General features: G+C 36.6%; 1 protein-coding gene across 1 annotated transcript in view; it reads right to left on the reverse strand.

The window, feature by feature from the left end:
- Positions 1–25: 25 nt before the first annotated feature.
- LOC124163729 overlaps positions 26–20,964 on the reverse strand; it is a 44,958-nt gene continuing 24,019 nt past the window's right edge. The window contains exons 8-17 of the mRNA XM_046540801.1: positions 20,130–20,223; positions 19,342–19,583; positions 16,918–17,304; positions 15,048–15,169; positions 11,611–11,893; positions 8,570–8,829; positions 7,835–7,951; positions 6,335–6,531; positions 3,570–3,713; positions 26–2,315 (exon numbers count right to left, since the gene is read on the reverse strand). Of these exons, the coding sequence (XP_046396757.1) occupies positions 1,969–2,315; positions 3,570–3,713; positions 6,335–6,531; positions 7,835–7,951; positions 8,570–8,829; positions 11,611–11,893; positions 15,048–15,169; positions 16,918–17,304; positions 19,342–19,583; positions 20,130–20,223 (2,193 nt within the window). The 3' untranslated portion in view covers positions 26–1,968. The remainder of the gene's footprint in view (positions 2,316–3,569; positions 3,714–6,334; positions 6,532–7,834; positions 7,952–8,569; positions 8,830–11,610; positions 11,894–15,047; positions 15,170–16,917; positions 17,305–19,341; positions 19,584–20,129; positions 20,224–20,964) is intronic.

A 20,964-nucleotide genomic window follows, 5' to 3' on the forward strand; every position in this document is an offset into this window, starting at 1 on the left:
AAAACATGGCAGGAGAGCCAGAAACTACAATCTACAGCTTATTTATTCAACATAGCAATCATAATTACAAGGAACACATTTTATTAATTATACAAAACAACTTCATATAAATATGGACAATGGAACACCAATCCAACACCCTGATTTAAAGTAAGAGCAACTAAGTAGTCAGGGATTGGGATTGAATCAGTAACATCTCATCAGGATACAAAACAAACTTCATTACGTATTTTCCCTTAAGTAAGCATCTATGTGCTTAGAAAATAAAATCACTGCACTGTGACTAGGTATACGGTTTGACCAAACCTCACTTTCAGATAATGAAATACAGTATCACGATTAACTTCCATCTTTACTACAGGGATGAACAAACAACACAACTTACAGAAATAGCCAAAATTATTCACGTAACTATCAATGATTGTTAACAATCAACGACTTTAGAGCCTAAGAGGCCAATAGAAAGCAACAGTATATCATTCATGACATAATTCTGCAAATATAACCACACACAACTCTGTTCTCAACAATAAACAGAAAGCCATTCTAGATGTAAACTAAATTAAAGGTGACATTTGTTTGCACAATAACGACCAAATGATATTTAATTATCGATGTATCTTCAAGTGTATTTCTTTCAACTTCATAAAAAAAGACTCCTCCCCGCCCTCGATATGATTTCAATGACAGAGTCATCACCTTTCCAAGATAACATATTTAAGTCCCTCAAATATGTTAGACATAAAAAGCATGAAACGAGCTATTTCTGACAGCAATGTATAATTGTGACAATATGCAATGAGAATACATTAAAGCTAGAAATAACAGTTGAGCTATTACCAAATTATGATTCAAATAATTAGCAAAATGAGATGGCAGGATTATGGGCTAATAAGTTAGCAGAATATTTCAACAACATGAATTGCAACTTTCAACAAAATTCAAACAATAAAATTAAAAACAATAAGTTTTGTAAAAAAGTATATTTAATAATTAAATAAAGGATGAATACTCAAAAGACAGTTTCAATAAATTATTGTGGTCGAAAAAAATCAGAAAAAAAAACACACAAAAGAAAGAAGAAGCAAGAGAGCATTTTTCACTCCTTAAAACCCTGTTTTACAATTGAAATTAGATAACCATTTAAATAAATGCATTTTAAGCAATAAAAATCATCCCTGAAATTGTAGTCAAAATGAATTTCTTGCAGCCTAGGCCATCGAACATAAATATTAGCAGGCATACATGAGTGACATCTTATTTACAATGGACTCAATTGAACTTATTCTATCACAAGCCCAAACAATACCATCTAAATTTCTAACAAGAAGGATGGTTTACTTTTTTATCAATCATCAACTGGTAAATTGGCAGTATTTTCCTAACCATCCCTTTTAACTAGCATGGCCACTCAAAGCAATTACCTCACTTCAATGGGACACCTTTTCATGGATTCACTAACAAATGAACTGACTGCATCACTGTCTACCCTTGCTTGCTTCACGTCATTCAGCTAGCCCAACTAACCGGTACGCTTGGTGTTGCTCAACCGACTGCAAAAGGAATTAGGACAACCAAGGCATGGCAAAGAACTACCAGTTCATGGCCGCCAGTTAGGCACTTAAATATGCCAGGCACACGTCCATTGGCCCCAAAAGCACATGTTCTTCTATAACACAGGACTTGGAATCAAAACAGCAACTCCCCACAGACTCAAGAGAAAGCAAATTACCCACACACACGCACTATGTGATGGTTCACATCACACTCGATATCAGTCAACTGTTACAAAGTTACAGATGGGCGACAGGAACCTAGGCACTCGAGCAGCCTTAAGCTAGACCGCTAATCACAGAACTTGGGTTTGCTACTCACTCGCTTCCAATAACACAGTGCACGTAAGTTGATGCCAGCAGGATGGCGAGTGAGAAAAAAGCCAAATATTTCATGCTGGAGAGGGAATCACCTTCAGTAAGGGCTGCTGCTATCAATAACCGTGCACACTTCAGCCGCAGATATAACCATGGCTGCCTGACCCACACTCTTCTGTTCCTTCCTCCAATCTTGCTCTACAGACGAATCAAGGTCAAGGATTAGCTGCTCTATATTAGGCTTTAAATCCTTGGCAGCCTCCTCTTCCTCTTCATCCTCCTCCTCATCCACTTCAGCGGGCATCACTGATGAATCAAGGTCCAGGATAAGCTGCTCAATATTTGGCTTCAAGTCCTTGGCAGCTTCCTCCTCTTCTTCGTCTTCCTCCTCATCCACTTCAGTGGGCATTTTCTTTGGCAAATTGAATAGATCAAAAGACAAGCCTGAAAAATAATAATTATTTACATCGTGAATAAATGGAAAATGCCAACGGTCATATGTAATGATATAACTCCAATTTATTTTCCACCACAGATTTGCTGATAAGTGTGTACATGCCTGGGATATATCAAGCCAAATCACACAACATATGAATGAACAACATCAAAGATATTAAATAGCAATTAATACGAGCCTATCTTTCCATAAAGTCATCCAACGAATAAAATCAATTTCTCGATGCAATGATTTTAGACAGTTTATTTGCAAAAATAATTTGCGTACAGAATTAATTCAAATCCAACACGACAAATATTTTAACCAGAGATGGTTTTTAATAGATCTTCACTAAGGGGGAGATTAACAAGGATTGGGTAGCAGTGCCACATCATGAACCCAATTGCGGTGAGAGGGAGAGGGTGGGTGGGGGAGGAAGGATGGAGTGATCAGGGTTATGAGGGAAACTTAGGGGAGGAGGAAGTTAGGATGCTTGGATGATGGTGGACGGTACATGCATGCTTGGTGGGAAGGTTGTGAGGGGAGGATTGGGAAAACACATTGATAGACAAAATTTGTCAGCCAAGTTTTTGCAGGGTGTAGGGCTTTTTATGGCACAAGTAGGGTGAGATTGGTTTAAGTAGGGGCTGTTCAAGGGTTGGTTAGCCCTACAGGGTCGACTCAGAATATAGCCCTGAGAATTCATAATAAATTGAAAAGGGTTTGTTTTAACAAAGTAGATATGCTTAAGGATACACAAAGAAGGAAGAGTGAAGATTTTTGATTAGGCAAAGAAAGTTTTTCCTGGAATGAAAGTAGGGACTTGAAATATAGCCTTGATCGCTTGTTTTTTTATATGAAAAAGCTCTTTTAGCAGTAGATGGAATCTGTTATCACCCACAAAAAGTTACGGCATAAAATTGACTCATATTCAATTGAAACTGAAGAAGGCAGAGTCAATCGACAGTGATGCGCCAAAAGAAAGATTTCTGTTAAAGGCAATGAGAGTACTAAAAGAGAGATACAAATTACCCTAACTTCAGGCAGTAATTTACGTCACAATAAGAAACCAGGCACTTTCATAGGAGAAGTAAAAATGGCTCTTATTTTTTCACTAAGCAATGTGAGTTCTAAAAAAAATATCTGGAAATGACTACCAAAGCTAAGAACTGAACCGGAACAAAAAAGTACAAATGACTAGTAACAATTATTTGACGGACATAAAATTTCAACCACTAATAATTAAAGAAAAAAATATTTACCTTGCTTGTGATAAAATAATATATAGGCATTGCTGTAGTCCTCTTCCCTTGGCTTCTGACAAGATACAGCTTCATCATTGAAGTAATGCCACTCAGATGTTCCAGGATGTTTTGAGTATGCAGTATAATGACCAGCAGATGCACCTAAGACAGGTATGAAGGTTAGATCAAATGACTTATTGAGATTAAAATATTCTTATGGCTTGATGTTTTTAATGCTTTCATGCACAGTTCACTCATGATAACCTGACCAATGACTAGGCCCCAAGGGCAGAAAAGTCAAAAGGAGATGGGAAAATTTGACTGGTAGCAAGAACCATGTGGTGTGCAAAATAGATGAGTTTTGTATGATCTTTATTTACTAAGCCTGCCGAAAGAAAGCTACTTGCACAATGAGAAGCTTTCAGCTAAGTTGCTTACCCTCTGAGTTGTACATACTTGGCTAACCTGCAAAGTGAGCTTTTGAGTTATCACTAAGACAATCACCAATGAACTGGACCCAACGCAACCATGAATTTCACCATTTAAGTGTCACTTGACACTTTGACGGTAGACTTATACTTTTAGTACAATCTAGGTGTGTGGTACAGTGAAAAATACCTTAAGGGGACTCAATATCTTGACTAAAAGCATAACTGCAGATGATCACTATTTCCTACTTTGTAACTTAATTACTGCACTTAAATTTGTCAGTATATTCTACGGTAAGGATGACTTGATGCATTCATTTTAAGACATTTTTCACCATAGCATTGGAATTGAGGAAAAATAGACAAAGGGCCATATTATAGACCCTGACTTAATCAACTATTAAGAGTTCATTTCAAATATCTTTGAAACTGAGAAGCAAAACTCAAGTTTTTATTGAGGTTGAATGCTGAAGGCATGTGACTTCCTGAAAATCAACCAAAATGCAACCAGGAAATTCAGTCGCTTTCAGATTTCTGTGGCGTAAGCTTTGTGAGTCAGCTAGCGGTGGGAAGAGGGTTATTGAAGCATCCTTTTGTTCCCATTCACTGAAAAAGTCCTCAGAGAAACATGGCAATGCCTGCCTCTCTCTCTCCCCATCCCATGTTCCTAGTTTCGCAGGTCCCACCTCCTGCCGCGACACTGCTCAAAACTCGATCTTGAACAACTGGCCAGTCACAAAGATATTTGAAAAGGATCAAAACAGCTTGTGTGTAATGCAGGTTGCATTTTTTTTAAAAAATAGGGTGGTTTCCTATTTTTTTTGTAATTTCCTAAGTGGAAAGATTATTACTCCTGGAGTACGTATCACGCTTTTAAATTTTCAAATGATGATATCTATTTTAGCGATTAAATGAAAAGCGAAAATTTTCAAGCACGCAAAAACGCGATGGCTGAATATGAATGCTGGGAAAAGCCTGTGTGACGTCATTCTGGTTCCAGCTGCCGCTGTGTGCGGCCACCTTGGTGCAAGGCTAGTAGCAAGATCCTAGGAGCGCCAATACGATGCAGGCTGCTAGCAGGTAGCAGAGTATCCTGCTAGCAGGTAGCGCTTGGCTTAAATAAGGATTATTAATACCCTATCAAACGAAGGAAACTCCGACCATAGGCAAATTTAATAGGTGATCATTAAGAAATGTTTCCCTGAGCTCTCTGCCACATGCATACATTGGTAATCTCAGACGATGTAAAACTCCTGACAACTCATATAGAATCTGGGTCCCTATGATGTCACGTGGAGTGGCATCGTGTGGCCGCCAATTTGACCTTTTTCAAATGAAGTCAAAATTGACCATTAACATTCGTCTGCACTGGAATTTGTAAAACCAAATAATTTGTATATTATGAATACACTAATGGTGGGTAATGAATCGCTATCTATGCCTTTGGTTTTCTTTGATGAAGGAAACTACTCTATTATGGTATTGGGGGCACAGTAGGATATCATTATATGTATCCCAAAAAATATATTTCTGTTTATTTGGCGCTAGGGGCTACATTTTGTAATACGTCAAACTTGGATTTTGATGAAGTTATTTCATGACTGACCCTAAGCAGCACTCTTGCTACATTAGACCGACATGGAGTTAAACTTAATAAAGTGGAGGGGACAGTTTCAAGAGGATGAGTTCTGTTTCCCAAGATTTATTAGCAAGGACAAATGCCTGTAAGTGGTGTGGCTAATCAGGTTGGAATACTTATCTTCTAAGTCTTACTGATGTAAAGAAAAATTATTATGAAGTCAGCCACCATTTGATAAAAATTAAGACAACAATTTCTTTTTAACACATATTTATTGGAATCATAATCCTACGCTGCCAGGTGCCTCTTAAGATATTTGTGGCTTCCCATTTACTAAATAAAAAATAAGGGCTTCAATTGGTAAGGTTATTTTTAAGTGTGTGTATTAATTTATATTTTACACTTACATGATATAATATGGGTCATTCCAAATAAATTCAACAAACATTTGTCTGTTTGGGTCTCAGATATTAACGATAAATTTCTGTATGTGTATATTCACCTGCGACTCAATATACCGAAATCGTCATTTAAGCTAAGCATTTTTTATTTTTATTGCCGTTTGTATTTAAAATCGGTGGAAAAATGTATATTCAGCACTGCAGTATTTAATGTTTGAGTGAGGTATTCAGGGGAAAAAAATTAGATATTCATATTCGATATTTGACTTTCAGAAAAATGCTATTCGACCCATCTCTAGTTTAAACTAAACCACCAATAAATCATCATCACCATTGATCAATGAATCATAAAAATAAATAAAACCTAATACTCACCCCCAAAGTGGCAGACAGCAGCATACAGGTTATAAGGGTGTGGAGAGCCGCGGTGGTGTTGTCTCTGCATTTGACTGCAGTGATTGGAGGACTGAGAAAATGACTGATGACAAGCTGGAGGTGCAACATGCAGTCCACACAGTGGAAATGTCACCTTGTCATCGAGTTTGGTACTCACACACTCATGGAAAACAAACCTGACAAAAGACAAGCAAACCCGAGAATCACACACCATTCGTACCCCCAGCAGACAGGTATGAGGATTAGATCAAATGACTTATTGAGATTAAAATATTCTTACGGCTTGATGTTTCTAATGCTTTCATGCACAGTTCATTCATGATAACCTGACCAATGACTAGGCCCCAAGGGAGGAAAAGTCGAGGGAGATGGGAAAATTTGCTGGGTACCAAGAACCATGTGGTGAGCAAAATAGATGAGTTTTGTATGATCTTCATTTACTAAGCCTGCCGAAAGAAAGCTACTTGCACAATGAGCAGCTTTCAGCTAAGTTGCTTTCCCTCTCGGAGTTGTACATACTTGGCTAACATGCCAAGTATGTACAACTCATAGTAATCATCAATGAACTGTACCCAACGCAACGATGAATTTCACCATTTTAGTGTCATTTAACACTTTGATATGATCATCAACCCTGCTCCTGCCAGCCCATTTTGAGTGGGTTGTTATAAGAGCGCCAAAACTTTCTCTGTTTTTAGAAAGGTTTTTAAAAGTATTTTTAGTTCAAAAATTTGAAAATATAATGTAGACTTTCACAATGTTTTCAACCATGCCACAAATTTAGGCATAATATATCTAGACACACTAAGTAAAAAATGTCGAAAGAGTTTGGGCAATAAGAAGGTGTGGCAGTTTCTGCACATGCAAGGAGGGCTCATAATTCTGCCAATTGGCAGAACATAAAAGTGTAAAGGAAAGGGATGTATGGAACAGAGAAAATGTAAAATTACTGGAATGAATTGATGTAATCCATATGTTGGCAAAGAAATTTGTCACAACTAACTTTAATGTCTACCCGGCAGACCACAGCCACTGAATTACTCCAAACTTATACATCAAGTGAATGCAAAAATATGGCAAAATTAACTTCTGAACTAAGTTTTAAATTGCTAATACTGCTGTTGCAAGGCCCTGATATTGATATTGGTGGAAAGAGTCCAATTTATTACAGTACATGATATCAACTCCAGCAACAGCAGCCATCTAGAAAATTACCCCTAACCTCCAGATAAGTACCTAATCCACTATATATTACTAAAATCAATACAAATACATGGGTATAACAAAACTCCATTACATCTACTTGTAGTATTGTGGATCTACTGTAAATTAATTCCAAAATATTCATATAAAACCTCTTATTACGTATCTAAGATTAATATCAAAGCTAATTTAGCAAATTTTAAGAGCAAGGTTTAGTTAAAAGCATCTGGAACCCTCACCAAATCTCTCTTAAGTCCCTTCTTCACATCTACTCACCTTTTGAGGTAGACAATGAGGAAGTCAGGGTATCTCCATACTGATAAAGTTTTAGTTGCACACTGGTTACGCTGGCAAACTGGACAAAACCAGGGGTTGTGCTCATCTAACATTTCACTGAAAGAGAGAGCACAGAAGCCAGTCAGCGAGGATAATGAAAGACTACCATGAAAATTCAGTGAGGGAGTACAAAATATCCCCATCTAAAGTCATAATTAGTGATACGTGAAAATTGCACTCTCATTTTTATTTTATTGCACTTTCAAAAACAGTTTATCGTATTTGGTAGCGTCTATTTTTTATTTTCATAAAGAGGTAGATGGCGATAAAATGCAAGGAAACACAGTTATATGACAAAATACAGAATATTTTAAATAGTTATGTCGCAGAACAGTAATAAATTTATGAATTAGACAAATAGTGGTGGAGGTGTAGCTTGCCCACGCCCACTTGTCGCCAGTCGCTCACATAAGCGGTGAGTGTCGGCAGAGCATTTAAACTGCGCTCGGCACAAAATGCACGAATTTTTCCATCGAAATGGCAAATTTGCGTAAAAATATCATAAAAGTCCAGTCATCGCATCTATGTCGCATTTATTTGCACACATCGCATCTATAACGCATTTGCCATTTTCACGCATCTCTAGTCATAATGCATACAGTTTTCAGCTGGGACCTTATTAGTGAATATATTCAATGTTAAATTTTCCATGAAACAACTAGCTCTATACTGTACCTCTCACTGAAAGCCTGCAAACAGTCGTACAAGGATAAGGGCTCCTCCTTCCACCTGCCATGCATGCTCCTGTGTTCAGTCACTTCATTCTCAAAAAGAGGTAGCAAACTTTCCCCACCAGCAATTGCACTTAGATCCCTGGCAAATACACGTACTGCAAGAGTATCACCAGCTTGGAGCGTGATCTCAGCTGATGGCACAGCTGACAATCGACAACCACGACAGTGCACTGTGTACATGCACCTTGAGCAATGATAACCCTGCAAAGATGGAGTGTAAAGCAAACTTAAATGCAAGATTCTCCTTAAAAAATCTGAAAAGGTTAAATTAATTAAGTTAAATTAAAGGTTAAATTGAGGTTTTACTGAACTTCGCAAAGGTTAAGATCATTCCTCTTTCCGAAATTCTGTCAGAGTTACCACCTGTAATGCCACGCTCAGAAATGTAAGGGGTTAGGGGACCATGCCAGAAAATGATTTTTCAGGACTTTGGGAATATCATCGTTAGGCTGGCATGCCTGTAGATAATAAGGGCCTAGTTTCACTATTCAAAACTTACAAAGTGTAGCATTAGTCCTAGCATTATTAAAATCACGTCATGTATATCATTGGAGAAAAAAATAGTCATCTTATCTAAAAATAGCTATTTTACAGGGTATCCAGCCAATTAAAGCTGAAAAAATTCATGCATAATTCTTGGTTCTCCAGGGAAATTTTACAAAATTACAGGTTAATCTTATGTGATTACTACGAATTACTTCAATACTTTTAAATAATACATATTATATTTATGTATTTACAAGGACAAGGAATAGGTGAGTTAACACACACTGTATGTAAAATTTAAATTTATTCAATGCAGGCCATGAAGCTGCTTAGACCTCCTAAGAAGATGTTGATATCACCTAGAATTCTTTTCTTCATGTTTTTGAATCTTACTTGAGTCATGAGTTCAAGACATTTTGATTCTGTTGTCTCGTCGGACATTCAACATCTCGATGAGACTGTAAAAATTCTACCAAGATACTGAACTTAATATTACGAAAAACACATTTTAGGCCAGAAAGTGGGAGTTGAAATGGTAAAATTTTATGTGGAATGAATTTAAAATTAAAGATTTTGAAATTCCTGAAAGGAGCAAAAATTCATGAATAATTCATGCATAATTCCAATGATTAAAAATTCACGCACAATTCCAGATTTCCTTGGTCGCTGGACATCCTGTTTTAGCTTTGGTATTTCTTGGCTCCATTTTGAGATACGAGAATGAATCACTAGGGCTTCAACTTATACCTTTGTAAAAATATCATCATAGTGCATTTGTGGATTCTCAGAATCGGCATAAAATTGTTCCGCGTGATTGATGTCCAGGTCAAAGACACCACATTGAGTTGGTGATCTAGCCTGGTGACCTTATTTCTCTATTCCCCTCCCCTTAGTTCTCTCTCTCTCTCTCTTGATTCCTTCCCTCTTTCACCCTTCATGGACTTGCCTCTCCCCACATGGCTCCATCACTTGAGTTACAGGGCAAATATTTTTTTTGAGACCCATTTAATCGCTACTAGTCCCAGAGAAGATGAGCCTATTCAGGTGAGGAGAAGACACTTTGATTTCAGTGGGTCACTCATTCAGAATGGATAAGTCTAACCCATCATAAAGCTACTGCATTGTACAAAAAAAGGGTTGGTTCTTCTCTTGCTACATGGAATTAAGAACTAATAGACAAAATATTTAAAACTGCAATAAATTTCTCATTCATAAAGTAACATTCCCAAATTTTTCTAGTGCCAGTAAATGGATTTTCTAATACAGCAGAGTCCCGATTATCTGTGTTGCGGATTATCCGTGCATGACTTCACACTGCAGGATGTGGAGCATGATCGTGCACCGCATCCTGCAGCAGTTACATCCTGGGCAACTTCTAAGAGATGACACTACGTGGCGTGGTGCCTGATACTGTGGTTTCTGACATCGTGCAGTGGTTTTGAAACTTTCATGCAAACCGCTCTTCTGAATCTGTGGTCTCGCAGCCACAGATGCAAGGTTTTCGGAAACCAGGTATTATATGGAGCAGAGGGAATACAAGTGCAGCAGACTCCCGATTATCCGGCTGCGGTTTATCCGTGTTGCGGATTATCCGTGCATGATTTTCACTCTGCACAATTTTTTCCGCAATCTTTATAAAAAAATAAAATCGGATGCAAAATCATCGGAATTACTACATTAATGCTAGGATACATTGCACTTATCATTTCATTCAGAATCCCCTTCGTAAAACGGAAGTGATCGCGTGCTAGCTGCATTCACGGGAGCACCATGTTCGTGTTTTCCAAGCCTTGCAGTGCGCGACCGTGCTCCGTGATCATGGATACACATCCGGCAGCAGTTGAAATCCGGGCAACTTGTGTGAGACACGACTGTGTGGCGTAGTGCCTGACAATGTAGTTTCCGACATCGAGCAATGGTTTTGAAGCATTCGTGCAAAACACTGTTCTGTATCCGAGATCACACAGACACAGATGTGTGGTTTTCGAAACCAGACCTTAATGGAGCATTAATAATAAGAGTACAATAACTGCATAAATAATAATATATTGTTTGTTTTACGTAAATTATGAACATTGCAAGACATATGAGTGACAGCTTGGGTTATCCGCATTTTCCGATTATTCGTGCCGTCCCTCCCCATCATTAGCCCGGATAATCAGGAGTCTATTCTACAATCAAGTAATCACCGCTAAAAAGATCACATTCGGGAAAAGAAAGATCTCCATGAGTCCAGGAAGCTTTCTAAAATAATGGACAATGTGTGTAAATATAATAATAATAATAATACATCGATTTACGTAAATCATGAAAATTATACAAGATTAACAAGTAAGTTTGGATTATTCACGCCGCCTCTTCCCATGATTAGCCTGGATAAACCAGAGTTTGCGGTGCATATTTCTGAGAATTCCCGGTAGGTATAAATCAGGAATAAAATACCCAAATTAAAAAAGCAGCATATACATAAGAGATGATTTAGAACAACTGCAGTACCTGTCCATCAACAAGTAGCAGCTGGTATTTGGCTCCATCTTCCTCTTGTTCCATGGACGTACATGAGGATGGACTTGATGGATGAGCCCCAGATGCTTCTTGATTGTGAGTGGAGAGAAGGCAGCTGGGAAGTATATATTCTACTGCTTCATACAAGTCTTTGGCTTGTATTCGCGATGGGAGCCTCAGAAGGGCCGGATGACCCCAAAGCTTCATCGTTTTACGATTATTGTTCCCATCACCTTCCTCATCCACTCGGAAGACTAGTGGTACTTGCAAAATCCTATTCCAATGCACAGAAAAATGGCAAAGATAAAAAATACACGCAATGGTTCCAGATTAAAAAAAAATTACTGGTAAGATAAGGATAAAGTCAAGTTATTCCACAGATAATAATATAAAGTTGAATCACGATACAACAAAATTCAAGGGCCTCAAAATGTAGCGATTTTGCAATAGTGAAATTTGTTAGTGCAAAGTTCAATTTTTTTCACATAATTTTCCGCTATTCCACAGCTTGATATTTATGTTTCAATGGATCCAACAAAAGTCGTTAACATTCAATTTCTTTTTCTTATTAACTTGAAAATTGAGATTTAAAACATTTTAAGATATCGCTTGCTTAATATACTATAGTAGAGTACAAAAAGGTAGTTTTTATCTACTATAATGTGATAAAATGCTATTTCTGTAAAAGCAACTGGTCAAACAGGCACACTACATTTCAGAGATGGTGTCAGCACATAATTTTTTGCAGCATTCTGTGGCACATTGTTAATCACCATACAAAATCTAAAATCATCATTCAGTTTTGTGGTGAAAATGTGCCACCCCAGCAAAATTCCCAGCACATGGCTTCTGCAAGTTCTCGTCAAAAATCTGATATGACACCAAACAGCCCATCACACAGCCTTGGGCCTTTTCCCCATGCAAAGTATACGAAAATGGCCCAAGGATTAGAAGACACTGAGCTCGCTGGTAGGGCAATCATTTGGTATTCTGTATCTAGATACTCATTCGGTACAGTTATGACTAGTTTTGCGACTGTAGTGTGCAGAGATTATATGACACTTCCTCTTCACATGTAGTATCATGCTAATTAACACGTTACATACAGAAGAACCCTGATAAGTACAGTCGGATCCGGATTTAACGTCTTCGCATTTAACGTTTTTCCGCATTTAGTGTTTATTTTTTAGGGTCCCGATTCATTCCCTATTAGGGCAATGTAAAAATAATCCGTATTTAGTGTTTCCGCATTTTGCGTTTTTCCACATTTATGGTCGTAAAAATTTTTCCCGCACAAGATTGTTTTGCCCGATTTAACGTTTTTTCATGACGGCTCATGCAAATGATTATCCAAATCTTCGAATTTCTGCTCATCAACAAGAAGAGTCTCATGAAATTTTACCAAGAGTCAATAGAATCTACCGGGGAACGCTTCTTCAACTGCTTTCTTCCGCGAATGCAGCGCTGGGTCGACCTTCAACTCGCAAGCTAGGTGATTTGTCTTCTCGTAATGTTTCGCTCCCCTTCTGATCCAAACACCAGACACTTTTTGTATCAGATCCGATCTAATGGAGCAAATTCATCCCTTTTTAACCTCTAACTACCTTATCCTTCACTTCGTGAACTTCGATGATACGTGACGACTGATGACACGAGTTATACTCCGAGGGCCGCCACAATGATGGTTTCCTCGTAATGTTTTCAATTGACGGCTTATGTCCCTTTCAACTCTACTCTCTACGGGTAGTCCATTGTTAGCCCAATATTTTTCCAGTCGGCTACTTTCTCTTTTCAAAAGAGGCCCGATATCATTTGCGCAGTTCACTAGAAGATTCTTTTTATAATCCATTCCAAGGTCAGTTTCCACGGAGGAACAGCGAAAGAACCGAGGAAGTGTTTCCTCTGTCATGATCGTGAGTGAAAGCATTCTTTCCTAACGGAACAACATTATTTTACATCGTAATTTAGATATCCCGGAGCCCATATACCGACATGCGGCTGGTTGATATCGCTGCCGATTCAAAGATATTTATCTGGTGCTATTTTATGTCAAACGCGAATGAAAATCGGAGTTTTGACGAACTATCACAGTCCATGACTCTAAATAAATCGCTCATGCTGGAAAAAAATCACCGCATAATCACGGTAAAATAGATGAGCGCGGAAAAATACGAAAATCTAGCATGAATCCCTTGGTGGTTGACTGCGACATCATAACTCGGACGAAATTGCCAAACTCCGGAGGCACTGAGAATTTTTCAGATGAAATCCAGTTCTATTGAAGATTAAAACTTTTCACTTAACAGAGTTTAGCTAATCGTTATTCAAGGTCCAACCAAATTTTATTAAAAGCTGCCAAGAAACGGTGAGTCGGTGTCAAGGTGATCAGCGCGCCGCATACCTAAGCAACTTCTCCCGGCTCCATTCGTCCTGTATGAGGCCGCGGATATGACAACGAATCTGGTGTTATCATCGAGTTGAATCACCATCGACTTGTACGCATACTAGAAAAAAGATTCTCCATTTTTGGATGACCTCGAAATCCAAAATGTGCGCACAGGAGGCTCATAAATCGCTCCTTTCGCCGAGGCAACAGTAAACGTTAAATTGACAAAATTCCAGTAAATCTCCCTTTTCCTAGATATTCGGTAGTTTAGAATTCGGGATTAGCGATCTTCTGCTGTCCCTTTATTTCACTCATCTTCATTGATGCAATGATGATTTTTTCGAGAACCTACTACCACCTTTTTTATTATATAAGAAATGCTATAGTCACCTACATGTCACTTTTACAGAAAAAAATTTAAATTTTCTACAAGGCCACTGAAATATGCGTAAAATGGAATCACTAATTTCCATAATAATATTCCCTGTGGGAATGCTTTTAAGTTGATGAATATTATAATTTTCTTAAAATATTTCATTGAAACAATTGTCATCTTCTCATTACTTATTTCTACTACCCATTTTTTTTAGCTGATTCTTGAAAAGTATTATCCAACCTTAATTCGGCAAATAACATTTAATCAATGAATTTGTTGCTGCATGCAGCAACTTTTAGTTACTTAAAATAATATTTTTTATTCATAAAAAGCCATTCCAATCATTACAGACCCTAAAACCTGAAAAAAAAGGCAGGTCCTCATTTAGTGTTTTTCCGCATTTAGTGTTTTAAATTTTGTCCCCCCTGCAAAACCTTAAATCAGGATTCTACTGTAATTATCCCTTCTAACATGTTTGATTTTTAAATCCCTTATGAAAGCCCATTAGTTGAGTGCAAATTTTTCGAGGACACTAAGTTACAGCTTTATAAGTTTTCCAGGCTAAGAGGTCTAACTAATGATACCCGAACAAAGTATTCCTATTAAATTCTACCAGGATAAGAAGTTTTGTAAGATTTTTACATGATTTTTAAGAAAAAAACTCACCTGATTGCTGGAGGTTGATAGTTTCCAACTTTATCCAACGGTAGAAACTCTTCCCTTGGATTGACCACTTGCCCACACACAGGACAGGCCAAGGAATCCCCACCATAGTGACGACATGAAGTCTGCAATAGAATTTTTAAAGAAGATTAGAGATTTGAATATACATACAATAATTACTTTTTTTCTAAGGTATAAATTAAAAATTGGTTTTTATATCACTATTCCACAGAAAAAACATGTCAAATTCAGGCTGTCTGCTTTTGTGGTGAAGATAACAACAATGACTCTTTTAGAAACCGTTATGGGTAATTATATGCCACAAAGATCACCGCTTTATCGAAATTTCTCAGATTTTCACCAAATGGTGAATTCTTTAGTGAATATCAACAATGCTAGTTACAAATTCATGCATGCAGATGACACAGACTACACAGGGACTCAAAATCAACAATGGAGGGCAGTCTTATAATATTAGTGCAGGTGAAGGTGGGTAACGTAGGCCACCATTTTCACGGCCTTTAATATTTTGCATTATTTTTTGGCAAATACTTTACGCCTATGATACGCTCCTTGGACTTAAAATTTGAGGTCTGGTGAACTAAGACTCTAATTTACAACCATTTTTTGTCCATTTTCAATAGCAGTGAATAACTTTATTCAACTCCTGTTGGTAAACGAGAAGTTTTCAGCATTTGCATGATATAGCAAATGGTAACACAGTTACACTTGACTGAGGTAGTTACCAAGATTGTTGCTTTGAGGGAGTTGGATGGTTTACTACATTCTCACTACTCTATTATCTCTCGATACTACTATATTACTTCACAATTAAACAGGCATGCGACCCCCACCAATCACCTTGATTACTAACATTAAATTTCGGAGTTGAAATTCACTATCAGTTATTACTTATATAATGAGTCATGCGGACTAGTCGACGATTATTTATGAAGTTAATGCCAAGCAGTTTTTCCAAAATACTCGCATTCTCCACACTTATAAGAGTACCTGCGACTAATAACATTACCTTGAAGAGTTAAAATGCACAAAGCAATGTTATTATTTACAGTAACATATTCAAAGTGAGATTTCCTCCTATAGAAGGATTTGATAATTATTGTTAATTTTATGTTAGTAGTCGTGAAAATGACATTGAATTTGCACCAAGTGCATGTTGAAAAATATGAAGGGGCAAAATTGATATTCTTGTCCGCTTATAAAAATGTTGAGCTAATACCTTCCATTTACAGGTGGTCTCTTCAAGATTACTTTCACAACTTATCTACCTTCGCGATTTACAGATGAAGAACTTTTTCAAATGTTTTGATTCTTTTTTAATCATGTGTAATCATAAATTTTATGGGATTTTCTTCGATTGAATCAATCTACCGTAACTTTTAATTATGTGATGATACCAGGACATTTTATCATTGTAAATTAGGTATTTAAAAAAATACATTTTAATTTAGATGAAAACCTTTAAGCCAAAGGGTTAAAATCAAATAATTATTTATACCAAATCAAAGCATTTTCCACCAAGAGTTGATAACTATATCAAGATATATACCACCTCAAATCAGGTTAAGATGAAATGTGAGAAAAATTTTATTTGAAGTTAACTTAGTTTATTCATTTATCTACGCCACAGTGAGATGACTCGTCACTTATTTAGCAACAGCATCTAAATGAAATAAAGTTATGCAACTCAGGGCTCTGATTTTGCTTTTGTTGCCTGAAAATTAGGATTTCCCTCAATTTATACTTTCCCGCGATGTACACTTTTTTCATCACCGTCAATTGTGTAAAAGAGGTTTTACTGTATGCATTAAAATATATTTACATTAATTGAAAAGAATGAGAATAGTTTTACCTCAATGCAGGATTCACATAGGACACAACTGCAAGCAGAATGCACTCGCAGGTCTGTGTCCATTTCCTCGAGACATATTGCACAGCTCCTCCATCCATCGGATGTCCCAACACCACCAACAATCACCGGGTCTTTCCTTTTGTCATCGGAACCATTTGCACATGCAAGGTCTCCACTGCACCCTGGCTTTCCCTCAAATTCCCTGGCATGCGTCAAATCTAAGGGCTCAGCGATTGTATGGATGGAGGTTGAAGATTTTGATTCTCTTAAAGGACTTGTTCCAGCGCCCGCAGGAGATACACCAAATGCTGGTGGAGGAGATCTCAACTCAAAAGCATATATACTTCTATTGGTGTCATTCACATAGCGGAGAAGGTAGTTGTCATCCTGAAAAACCATAAAATCTGTCTTGAAGGTGGCAATCCTATCTTAAAAGAAAATGAATTTAAACAATTCTCCATCCACAAGAGCAATCCTATCTTAAAAGAAAATGAATGTAAAGAATTCTTTATCCACAAGAGTTATGCCTCCAATCTTGAAGCAAAAGTGACTGGAGGGAAATTTTCAAAATATGGGAGAGAAAAACTGACATAAAAAAATGACATGCATCAGATTACATCAATTGCTTTGACAGAACAAACTCTAAAGATATAAGGTATTTAACTAGAGATGGGTCGAGTAGCAGATTTCTCTAACTTGAATATCAAATTCCAATATTAAATCATACCTAGAATATTCAAACATCTTATATTTCGAATACCTCAAATACTAGAATTGAACAAAGCATAGTAAATGCTATTTTTCTATTACACTTGATGAATGTATAAATATAAAGGTATGTATAGAGGTCCGTGAAAGTGGTTTTATTTTTTGCTAAAATTCGTTTTAAAACCATGTGAATTCGGTGTTATAGAAAATCTTGGCGGTATTATTATAATGTCCTCTTACAGCCTTATGTGTTATATAAGGCGATAAGAGGAAAAAAATCGATATCTTACCGAGGAGTCTAAGAGAGAGATTCACAAATGACGTTTATACTAAACATATTTATAAAGAACTTTAGAAAGAGCTGTGTATGAAAGTCTAAATTGCTCATAAGAACAGCATTTAAAAACTTTTCCGGTGTTAAATACACGAATAACATCAGATGCTGGGTTGATAAATATTCTTTTTATTCTGGCTTATTCTACAAGTGGACAGCAGATATTGTCCTGCACATGGATAACCAAGTAAAGGCCTGGGACAGAATTTGCTTGAAATTACTATGACAAGCTGTAAAACCCATACGATACCACACTAAACTTTCATTTACCCTAAACAACCGATAAACAGTATTTTCTACCTGAATGACCCTGACTGTTCGCCATGAACAGATATTTTCAACTGTTCTTTTAACTAAACAGTTTCAAAGTGAACAATTCATCAAAATGAACAGTTTAACCCACCTCTACCGAATATGCGGTCATTGAAGTCACCGACGAGACCCACAGGTTTTTTTTACCATTATTTTAATGAAAATTTCGATCCTTTTCCAATTTTGACGCATCATTGAGGAGGCGTCCTTTGGCATAGAGAAACAAAATTGATGTCAGAGGAACCCCACATCCTTTAAGCCTTCAAATTCATGATGATCTTTCCGAAGAGTGGAATGGTTTGGGAGCAGTAGCTGAATGCGTGACGGAAGGCACCCCAAAAGTCAATTTTTTTCCCCCGCCATTTTCAATTTTTTTGAAGGGTTTTGGAGGGAAATCAGGGGTTTTCAGAGTTTTCCCCCAATCATTTTCGGACCTCCATGCCAAACAATATCTATTCACCACTCCGTGAATATCCATGAATTTGATGTAGTTCGTCAACTTTCCTAAAACGGCACTGCATGCACTAAACGACTATAGAGTCCTCATTGTTTCCTAGTCAACTATGAATGAAGTGTGTGCGACAGTGTATGGCACAAAATTCAAAGTATTCGAGATCATACTTTAAGCATAATTATTCAAGATCTCGAATACTTTCTAGTATTTGAGGTACTCGAGTATTCCCTGATACTATTCGCACATATCTATATTAAAATAATTCTAGCCATATGCTCAAGGAACAAACAAGTGACTACTCTTATACTGATAAGAGAAATTAACATTTGAAGCAAGCACTTTTGAACATTAAGTTTGGTGAGCATTTAAAGATACAAAACTAACTGTTGAAATTAAATATTTACTTAGCAATATGTATACGAAAGAGGAATAAGATCTAGGATATCCTAAGCAAGGAGAATACTGGAAGTAAGATTAATAATAACAGTACAGCACAGTCTGATATTAAGAACCCGGATAATGGAGGTAAGATGAAGCACATTTTTGGAGGAATTAATCTATTTACCTTTCCACACAGTAAAGACTGATTTATATTTTAGGAGAAATAAAAACTTACAAGTATTTTTGCAATATGGTTATCCAGGACTTCAGCCAAAGCAAGATCTGGTTTATTGTCTTGAGGTAAATTTTTCATTTCAGATGAAGATGAAGATGACAATGAAGCTGGTGAATTACATTTGCTTTCTTCAGCCAAAATCTTGTAAAGCTGCTGTCTCATTTCAGAAACTTTACCCTGTTTATTTAAAGTTAAAAGGTAACGAACAGGTTGTCTGGCTTCCGCTGAAATGTATGTGACACCTACAAAGAATTAAGGGATGGCTTTCAAGACCAATAACAGAGAAATTTTTGTGTAAATTCTACTTGGGAAATATCTAACATGATGTATTCATTTAAAAATCTCATGGTTCAAAAGTTTAAAATTAACAACACTTCAAATTTAGAAAATTTATGAATATTGATACCAACAACTAAATCTTCAAAGAAATAATAATTTCATCAATAAGACACATAAATTTAATTCTCAACCAGAAAGAGAAAATTATCTATACTTGAGAAGACTGAATGCACCACACACTGCAAAAGCATATGCATTAAAAAATCTCATGGTTCAAAAGTTTAAAATCAACAACACCTCAAATTTAGAAAATTTATGAATATTGATACCAACAACTAAATCTTCAAAGAAATAATAATTTCATTAATAAGACACATAAATTTAATTCTCAACCAGAAAGAGAAAATTATCTATACTTGAGAAGACTGAATGCACCACACACTGCAAAAAGCATATGCATTAAAAAAATCGAGCACATGGGGGAGGAAATATAAATTGCAAAAACTCACATATTTGGCGTTCCATTGCATGAGGTAGAGGGACGGATAAGTACATGAACGGCTCATATGTCACAGAAACATGTTTACAAGCAGAGCATACTACCTGTGAAAGAATTTCAGGAATAAAATGTCATTTCAGGTTCAAAAACTTGGGGTGGATGGAAAGAAAGAGAAGGTAAGGCCATATGTAGGACGGCAGAAAGTCCAATAATTTGATATAAGGATACATTGTCTCCTCATTTTACATTGCATGGTTTAAGTCATTTTACATTAATCTACTTACAATTAACGAATGCAAAATGTAAAATGCTTTAAATTAATGAATTTAACTATGTATAACAAACTTCATTTATCTAACGCCACCACTGCATTTGGATGATGTTGTCAAAATAAATTACCAGAACCAGTTGAAAATGCAATATTCTAACACTTTTAATACGATTTTAACCATATTTCGTTTGCATTTCAGGATTTAAAATCAAATATGGCGACTCGTTCAAAAAATTTCCACCAAAATCTGATGGCATAGCTGTGATCCTTTAAAGGAACTAGAATGACAGAGAGCCATAACAACAAATTTGTTTACATCAAAGTCCATTGAAAAAATGATTTAACAAAAATCCATTAACAAAAGAAGAAAAAAGAGTTAAACAAAAACAGGAAACACGTAAGGTAGGAAATTTACAACGTAATTTTGAAAATAAAATTCTTCATAGCTTGGGTACATAAGAACAATTTCACACTGAAAAATGTGTTATTATAATCACTTTAAACTCAATATTCCCTTTTGTTTCACAATTATTGTTCATCATTTTCCCTTACTTTGATCTATGATTGGTGATGT

Source organism: Ischnura elegans, chromosome 8 (genome assembly GCF_921293095.1).
Source record: "Ischnura elegans chromosome 8, ioIscEleg1.1, whole genome shotgun sequence".
Taxonomy (NCBI): domain Eukaryota; kingdom Metazoa; phylum Arthropoda; class Insecta; order Odonata; family Coenagrionidae; genus Ischnura; species Ischnura elegans.